This window comes from Gymnoscopelus microlampas (assembly GCF_963454915.1).
Source record: "Gymnoscopelus microlampas genome assembly, chromosome: 1".
In the NCBI taxonomy this organism is placed as follows: Eukaryota; Metazoa; Chordata; class Actinopteri; order Myctophiformes; family Myctophidae; genus Gymnoscopelus; species Gymnoscopelus microlampas.
The window spans coordinates 5151517-5161280 of record NC_139962.1 but is presented as its reverse complement, the minus strand read 5'-3'; the positions used below and the strand labels follow the sequence as shown (position 1 = coordinate 5161280).

The window sequence follows — 9764 nt, the reverse complement described above, 5'->3', positions numbered from 1 at the left end:
AATCAAAATCATGATTCTGATTGACAGGTTCATCAGCCAATGAGACGGGTTCGCTTTCAGCCAATCATAAGTGCTCTTACGTTTCTGGAGTGGACATATATCTCAACACTGTCCAATATGTTGTGAACTTACTTGAGGCAACATCATAATGAGATGCCGGGTGTGTCAAATATGAGCTTTTAGTTTTAGGAAAGCTTCCAAATAAAAATAAAATTGTCTAGAACATTGTACTGCAGTGTTGTTGTTCAAGGGACTTTAAGAAGTATTAAACACTTGCAAGGTTAGCTTTTTTTCCTTCTACATGTTTCATGTCACAGAGTCCACCCTTGACTTTAGACCATGGACGTTTTCAAACAAGCCTGTCCTGGTAAGCGATTGCTAGTGCTGATAATTAAACATTTATAAGTCATACAGTAGTGATGGGGAATTTAAATGTCATGAAATGGAACTTCACTTGCTATTCACTCTGAGCATTATCGTTCACCATTGTATTTCATTGTATATCGTTCAACATTGTTTTTCATTTTATAGTCTGTGTGAACTCTTCCATCCACTTGACTTAGAATGACAAAATATAGTGCTCAGTGTGCCCCGTTACTTGAACTGACACAGCTATGACCAGGCCAGTGGTGACTAGATTTAAATTCCTGGTGTCCATTTAGTTCATAGAAAAGTTCTATAAAGTTTAATGCTCTATAACTTGTGAAACACCCAATTCACACCCAGAGAGAACCCAGATCTGCTTATACAATTTTGTCTGCTCATTCATTTCAAGAAATTGGTACTGAAGATCTGAGAACCCTGTAACTGAACACTAATGATTACCATGTGGATATAAAGCTTTTTAACACATGAACAAAATCAACACTGATGACTTAAACGTGTAGGACAGGTATGAAACAAGTACGATAAGTAAACGTTTTCCAATTGACGTGAGCAGTAGTTTCATAGGTGCACGGCCAGGATTGTAAACATCTAATCACATGGATGTATAGACGGGGGGCAATGTAAAGGGAATGACCTCACTCCCCTAGTTTCATTACTTCCAACTTCACTGTTAATCTTGGATGAAATTGGTATCCCAACCTGAGAATGCTATTTTTTACTTAAGAGCTGCAGCGACAGAACTGTTACTGAATAAATACCATCAATATAATAATTTGGGAATATACCGTACATATTAACCAGCTTCGCTTACACCTCCTTTAATCTGTCCATTGCTTTGGGACTGGCAGGTGGAACATTATAGGACAAAGTTTAACACCAACCTTTATTGAAATTATATGGTATACACCTTAACAATTGCAGTTATAAAGCTGCATTTTTCAAGTTCACTGATCCAGACCAAGTTTCAAGGTTGTGCTTTGTGTAGAGGTACTTAAGAGTTTGTGTGTAGGTACATAAGAGTAAAACGTATTTTTGTTTGGCTTCCTTCAGACAATGCAGCAGCATAGATGACAAGAGTGACTTGTGTACACAAGAGTGTCTCAATTTAAATAGGGGTTTTGACTGTTCAGTATACACTATTGCTACGGCCCTTTAAAAAAAAAAAAAAAAAAAAAAATATTTTAAACACAAAATGCAGCAAGTGTTTTTATACACCACAAAATCATGCTGAATATTGTTGCTGTAGTACCCCAACAGTCTATTTGGGGTGTTTGCATTTGAATAATCTAGGTAGCTACCTCAAAGGTTTGACTGTATTGGGTAACACTTCCTGTACCCTGCTAATAAACAACACATTACCTTTAACTGTCAGTGAATGTACCATTCGGAGATACTGACCCGGACAACATTTTAAATTCAAGGGAATAGAACTTTACAGAAGGTTTTTTTTTTTCCTCTCTCTTTTTTTTTACACAAATGAATTCCCTTTTAAATTAAAATAAAATATTAAAAAAATGAAATGAAAATAAATGACAAACAAATATATGACAAGGCTTAAAAACCTTTTAGAATGAACTTAAACCACAATAGGCCTACCCAAATAACCCAAATACTCATGCATGTGCAAAAACAAACTTTTTCCCCAAATAAAACACTTGACCAAAACTAAATGATATACCTAGAAAAAAATATACACACACACACACACACGTCATGTATCAAAATTGCAACAAATCTAGTAAAAAAAAAAAAAGATCTGTTCCCCATCACTCTCCCTGACTTTTACTTCACCTTTCTTTAACCCTCATTTAATTAAAGCTGCAAAAATAACACTTTAACCATGAACTTAACCCATAATAACCGTGAACTTGACAGTAACTTTAAACCATTAACACACTGTGGGCCCACACACCCACGCACATCCACCCCACGTTGCAGGCCTGCGAGACGTTCCGGCGATGCGGTGATTCTGGTCCTCAGTAACTCCAACAGATAGTTCTTTGTTGACACAGTACTTGCAGAGTCTTCAAACAGTACTTGCAATGGAAAACATTTCTCTGATACAGTACTTGCAATGGAAAACATTTCAAACGGCAACAGAGCTGGACTCTCTGTCCAGAACAGTCTTTTCCAAGCAGATGTCTCGATAATGGCGTAGTTCTCCGGCCAGTTGACCACACGCTCCGCTGGCAAACACTGACACACTTGTACCCAACAATGTACTGAGGCCTTTTTACATTTCTTATTTCTCCAAATACATTCTTCTCAGTCCTTCCTCTCTCTACCTTCTTCCGCTCTCTCCCACGGGCAATTGTTACTCTGGAACCCCTCGCATCCAATCCACTGCACCCACTCATACAACATAAAACCACTCCGTAGTCTTTGCTTAGTTAACGTTTTATATTAAATATGAAAACCAAATACCTTAGACCTGTTTGACTCCTTATCAAAACCCAATATGAATAGATAACTCTGCTAACCACTTTAAAAAGAAAATACATCACTTTCAAGTTTACTGGCATTAGTTTGGTTTTTCTCTCTCTTAATTACTATATTAATAAGTCTGAAACTAATTTACGTTAACCCTTTACTCTCCTCATTGATCAAATTATTACAGCATGTGAAAGAAGACACTGAAACAGCCAGTCCTGGTTGGTGGAGTTCAGAGTAGCTTGATACCAGGAGTGGCAAAGATCAGTGACACGGCTCATTTCTTCTTCAGTAAGATCTGCTTTCTTGAGCTACAACAGGGACACATCACAAAAGGGGACCAAATTTATTTAGGTAGAAAGTTGCCTCCAGGAGGCATTCCACAAAAAGGGCAAAAGTTGAATTTCAAATAGTCAACATTTGGAGTACATCAGAGGGACACACAAAGCTTGTTAAAATTTGCCAACACTGACCAATTCACTTATCCGTTTGATGCATGTGATGACAAACATGGTGTAAAACTCTGTGTAAGACATGCTAAATTGTAACCGTTACCCACCAAACCAATAGTTTCACGATGGTCAAGATCAGCAACATCCAGAGCTGCTGCTGCAGTTTCGGTTCCACCCCTGGTCAACAGTGTCACGACAGCGAAACTGAGTGTGAGACTAGCAGAATGTCAAAAGAAAATGTAAAAACAAAGGGGAGATGGCAGTGCCCCATTTAATGGCAGTATATGGCATGAACACTAGGCACAAAACGACAGGATACTGGATATAGTTTCATTAAGTAGGGTGCAAATACCGTCATACAAAATAGGATACCAGGTAAACATCAAACATAGGAAGTGTGTGCGCCAACATACCAACCTTAATTAATACCGAAGCCAGTCTTCAGCTTCTGCATGGCAATTGACAAACATGTCGATTGACGTCTTCACCATTCATGTTGTCGGAACAACTGACATGAAGGTCCTGAGAATTCAGCTCCTCTTGGAACTGAAGGTGCTGGCAATTCCTCTCCACTTCTGGTCCTGGCTGCTTCCCTAGGCAGCCCAAATAAAAAATGTAAAATCATAACTCATTTTCATGACTATTTCAAAATAAGTCCTTGCTTGTCCAGCTGGTCCCAAGCAAGCTGGTCGCAAGAAATATTTATCTGTAGATAACATTGTCAAATACAGTAATGACATTATTAATTTAAAGTGTGTTTGTGCAGTGTACATAAAGTACATGTGCCAACATGTACAAACACATCTTTTTATCTGAATCTATAGTCAAAACGTCTTACCATTCACCACACATACTGGCATGAAATGGAAGGACATCTATTGGGTATTCTCTCTGACAGATTGGGCAAACCTGCAAAACAAAGAAAGCAAAAGAGAATGATACAAAAACCGAGTCCGAGTTAATGAACCTCAGACATACGATATTGTCTAGCAATAGTAATATAATTCTATGATCCAAAATGAGTATATTGTGTGTTCCATAACAAAACAGCATGCCCATTTATAACTTTAAGCATCATATCATTATGAAGTGAAACTTATGATTACTTCCTATGGAATATAATGAATAAGCCTCGATTACCTCACAAGACTCTCCCATCTCTATGGAGTCTTCAATCTCAGCAGTAGGAAGGTCTGCGTCAGCTGTAGAACGGCGCACTGGCTCCTCAATAATCGTGCAGTCTTCGTCAGGAGATGCCTCGGATTTACTCTCCTAAAAAAAGACAGAGCTAGAGACAATCAAACACTCATTTGCACACAAAAGAGAAAAAATAACTTCAGAAATTAGAGGAAAGCTGTACAGCTTACGTTGAGAGCAAGCCCGCAGATGCAACGGCAACATCTGCAAAGGCATAAGATTCCCACACGTCAGGCAGTTTGCCTTCGGCATCTTAGTGGTGTACCCCCCAGGGGCCTGTAAAATCCGCCTCTCGCCATGACTGGCATGCTCTGGCCTGTGTAGCGTCCCCAACTCGCCACAACTTCCTCCACCGAGGGAGCTAGCTTCTTTGGCGCAGGTGGGTTGTTGGCCGGATTGGTGAGCCGTGGGTCATGGGTTCGACTCCGGCTCAGGGCGTTGCACTTCTCGGCCGTTACACCTGCCTGGACTGGAGGAATGGCCTGCCCCACTGTAAGAGCTGTCTGGAAGCTGCCTCTTGCCATGCTCTGGCCTGCCTGGACTGGAGGAATGTCCAGCACTTGTGAGCTGCCTCTGGCCATGACTGGCCTGCTCTGAACCCATGGCTAGATGAGATGGTCCCTGTAACTAGGGGGAGAAAATAAGATTTATATAAGGCACTGACAGTAGAGTATGAGGCACATGATATAAATCACAATATAGCAATATAGATCCTCAAATGTTGTTCTATCAAATGCAGCATTATAATTAAAAAGTACATGATGTTACACTATTTTGCTCAGCTGCTGATTAGGCTACTACCCATAAAATACATAAATAAAAAACAGTCTTAAGTAATGTAAAGTATACTTGATGTGAACATGCACGGTACATCATTAACAGTCTTAAGTAATGTAAAGTATACTTGATGTGAACATGCACGGTACATCATTAACAGACTTAATTTTATCCTTCAACTTCTTGTTTCTGCCCCAAAACGATTAGTTATACAGGTTTTGCAGCAATTTGTAGTAATTGTAGAAATATTAAACCTTAATGTCAAATGTTTAAGCATGTTCTAATCCAGGGGTCTTCAACAGGGGGTCCTCAAAGTAACTACAGGGGGGCCGTCAAATGTTCGTGATTGGATTTATTATCAGTTTTCATTAAGCACTTGAACCCTAGCATCCCTATTCTGAGGAGAACTTTAACCAAATATAGCCAATCTACAGTGAGCTTGTAGATCGGCTATTTTCGGCAAAGAGGTTTGGTGTGAAAAAGGATCAGACCAAGTACAGAGTGAAAGGTCAGGTGTACTAAGTATTGACAGTTTTAAAATACACATTAACATGAATCCAACATGATAGTGCAACATCTATGAAATCTATGAAAAAGTTTAACCTGCAACACAATTGTATGCAATATGTAGTGGGGGTCTCTTACTCCCTTCTTCATCTCTCTCTCTTAACTAGGGGGTCCTTGGCATTGAAAACGTTGAAGACCCCTGTTCTAATCATGTATACTTTAAAAACATTTTCCAAATTTTACACTTTTTTAGATTTTGGACAAAATAGTCCATTTTACATCGAGGTGCCCAGATGTCCCTAGTGCCCACCTATCCTGTTACCTTGCAGACCCTACAGTACAGTTCAGTTTTGAACCTGTCACAAAAAAAAATATATATATATTAAAATCCGCGGTTTATAAACAAAGACGAGCCCTCATACTGTTTAGGTTTGTCTTCTGTGATTTCAATGACAATAATGAGGTGCGGTGTCACGCTGACACCTGTAACCTGTAGAAATATGCTACCATATGCGTCACTCACAGCCAGGAAACACCCCCTAGTTACATCTTTCTACGGGTCACGTGTTTCAATATAACACCCACCCCACCAGAGGTTTTTTTATATTTCGATAATATAATCCAACTCTTATCTTAATCAACTTACACTTCGCTTGTAAAACAAGTATTTCCCTCATGTGAAGACAAATACCATGAATTTGAGGCTTAAACCCAACGTCGGCATGCCATCATCATCATCATCATCATCATCATCTGTTACGTGGCTAAGCAGAATGCTTCAACTTATTCTAATTCAATAACATTAGATGATTTACAATGAGGGGATAATAACATAAATGTGTTACTTACAGATTCACGTTGTTAACCACTACTTCCAGCAGCATTCTTCATATTGTTTCTCAATCCCTGCCCCAAACTTCTGTCGTGTCCGCCATTACGCCCCCTTTGCTTTCTACTCTGCGCAGCCAGGTGCAGAGAATAGATATATGACTGTTTGATTGCCGGAGAAAATGTAACAGCACTTATGATTGGCTGAAAGGGAACCCGTCTCATTGGCTGATGAACCTGTCAATCAGAATCATGATTTTGATTGACAGATTTATCAGCCAATGACGACGTTTGTCTACGCCCACCGTCAGGTCAGTCTCAAAAAGATTCGTGCGTGCACAGAGGAGATCCACCACAGAGAAGCAGTGTGCAAATGCACACCAACCGATTTGTGTTTGTAAATTGAGTGTTTTGGAGATAAATAGAGAATTATATTTGTGAAGCAGAGCATCTGGAATGTGACTTTAGAATACAAACTGTGAATTTTAAACTGTGGATTTGAAACACAAAATACAAACTGTGAATTTTAAACTGTGGATTTCAAACACAAAACACAAACGTGACTTTAATACACAGACTGTGGATTTAAAGCTGTGGACTTGAAACACAAACACAAACTTGAAACACAAACGCACGAAACACGAAAGCTGTGGACTTGAAACACGAACGTGGACTTGAAACACAAACACAAACACGAAACACATGCAAACCAGAACTTGTTCATTCAAAAATCAAATGTGTGAATACAAACCAAGACTTGTGCATTCACTCATTATGAGACTGTTCTGACTCCATAACATATGGCTATTTTTGAGTAAAAGTACAATATTTTCCTCTGAGATGTAGTGGCCGGAGGATAAGTAAAGTCCTGAAAATTGGAAATACTCAATTAGAGTAAAAATTGTACTTAAGTACAGTAATTGAGTAAATGTACTTAATTACTTTACACCTCCGCATACTCTACAAACAAACAAACAAACAAACAGCATGTTTGCACAGCCAAGAACAGACATAGGCATTGCGTCATATACATAAATACTGTGATGTTTATGTATAAGTACAAACATCGCTGTGTGGGCGGAAACCTGGCATGACCTAAACCATACATGGGCAACTGGCGGCCCGGGGGCCACACGCGGCCCCCACCTTCACTTAATGCGGCCCGCAGGTTAATATCAGAATACTGATGTATTATTGATTTCAGCTGTTACGATTCCAAACATGCAAACATGACCCGCTTTAATTACTTCAGTCTATGTAAGTTCATACAAATGCATTTGAAATTAAATAGAAATGTTACTTTACAGGATTCCAATTCAAAAATAGCAAAAAGAAAAACAGGATTCTAATTCAAAAATAGCAGATCTACAAGCTGCGGAGGTTGTCCGTATGAAGAGAAAACCAAAGTACAGGATAGTCAGAGGTCGTCTGCATGAAGAGAAAGCATCACGATTCAACTGCATTTATCATCTATTTTATAATGTGAGAGCGTGGCCTGCATGCAATTCGCGGGTCAGATTTCGTACGTCCAAAACTGTTACAATGGAGAAATAATATCAGCTTTTTGCGTGTGGAATTCTATAAATGTGGTGCTTTTGTGTGCTTTTAAATGATGAAAAAATATGAAAAGTATTCAATTCAATTGTATTGAACCTTTCAGGAAATGGTAAAAAATAACCTGTGTGAACTCCATGGGTTCCAGTTATTATTTATTCACAAACTTTTGTTAATACTTTTCATTGGTTCAATATTTATAAAAACCCACAGACAACACATAACCACTTTCACTTTCACTTTAAACATAGCAGACCTACAATCTTGCTACCTGTCACGATGTGACGCCGCATTGTGAGTTTGTAGATCTGCAATGTTTTGCTACGTTTGCGCAACAGTCTTGTACGACAAAGTAGGACTTTAATGTACAGATTGTTTTACATATAAATATGGAGATACATGGTTTCTGCCCAACAACAAACTGCAACAAACAACAACAAACTGTAAGCTGCTTGAATGGGACATGAAGGTGGTTTTGGCCCAAAGGCAATCATTACTGGGCAGACCATGAGAAAAATACAGTCAATACATCAGTGGTTCTCAAACGTTTTCATGTCAAGGACCCCCACAATCATATGTATTTGGCCACGGACCCTAACCTGACTCAGCCAGCTGCCCGGTCTTTGCGTGTACGAACCAATCAGCGGCTGCTAGGGGCGGGATCATCCAATCACCAGCCAAGTAGCTTGAAAAAAATGAAACGCCGTCTGGTGTCGATTCTGCTACCGGAGTCTCAGATGGAAGTAGGCTGTGAAACAAAATGTGTGTGGAACGCCCTCAAGGACCCCTGAGGGTCTCCGGACCCCACTTTGAGAACCAATGACATTCATCAAATCGTTGCTGTCGGGCAGAAAACTCCTATCTCCATATTCTATTTGTTTGTGTTTTTCCGTAAATTAACACCACCTTGATATACTACGACGTCAAGCTAAAGCAGGGGTATTCAACGTTTTTCAGCCCAAGGACCCCTTAGCTGAGAGAGAAATGAAGCAGGGACCCCCTTAGCTGAGAGAGAGATGAAGCAGGGACCCCCCACTACATATTGTATACAATTATGTTGCATGTTAAACTCTTTTTCATAGATTTCATAGATAACCTTTTGACAGCACTACCATCAGTGTTGTGTAAATTCATGTGTTTTTGGTCTGTTGACTTATTTTTTCCTATTATTAGGATTCATGTTGATGTGTATGTTCAGACATTTAACCACTTAAACCCTCAAAACGTTGTAATTTGACCGTATGAATTGAGCTTTTGTTTTATTGTATGCATTGTATTATCAGGCTTTGAGGCTTCTCACTACGGCTTGAAATTATTACAGTAAAATTCCCTTGAGCTAATATAGAAGAGCTCCAGTCCAGTAGTCCAGTAGAAGTCCAGTCTAGTTTCTCCATTTATTTAATGTAGCCTAATGCCCTGTAACCCACAGCAGTGCATGCATGGCAGGGTAATGTAATCATCCGTGCCTGTGTTTATCTATGTGTGTATCTATGTGTGCATGTGTTTATCTATGTGTGTATCTATGTGTGCATGTGTTTATCTATGTGTGTATCTATGTGTGCATGTGTTTATCTATGTGTGCGTGTCTGTTTATCTGCCAGCCAAATACCTGGACAGCAGATGGGGGGATTT

General features: G+C 39.4%; 1 protein-coding gene across 1 annotated transcript; it reads right to left on the bottom strand.

Moving 5' to 3' along the window:
* Positions 1 to 2978: 2978 nt before the first annotated feature.
* Positions 2979 to 4718, bottom strand: LOC311050244 (uncharacterized protein; the record flags this gene model as incomplete). The annotated part of the gene is made up of 6 exons (XM_084064245.1): positions 2979 to 3128; positions 3377 to 3485; positions 3758 to 3862; positions 4108 to 4178; positions 4410 to 4541; positions 4710 to 4718. The coding sequence occupies 6 exons, from the start codon at positions 4716 to 4718 to the stop codon at positions 2991 to 2993; spliced, it is 564 nt and encodes a 187-aa protein (XP_083920371.1). The 3' UTR covers positions 2979 to 2990.
* Positions 4719 to 9764: the final 5046 nt, after the last annotated feature.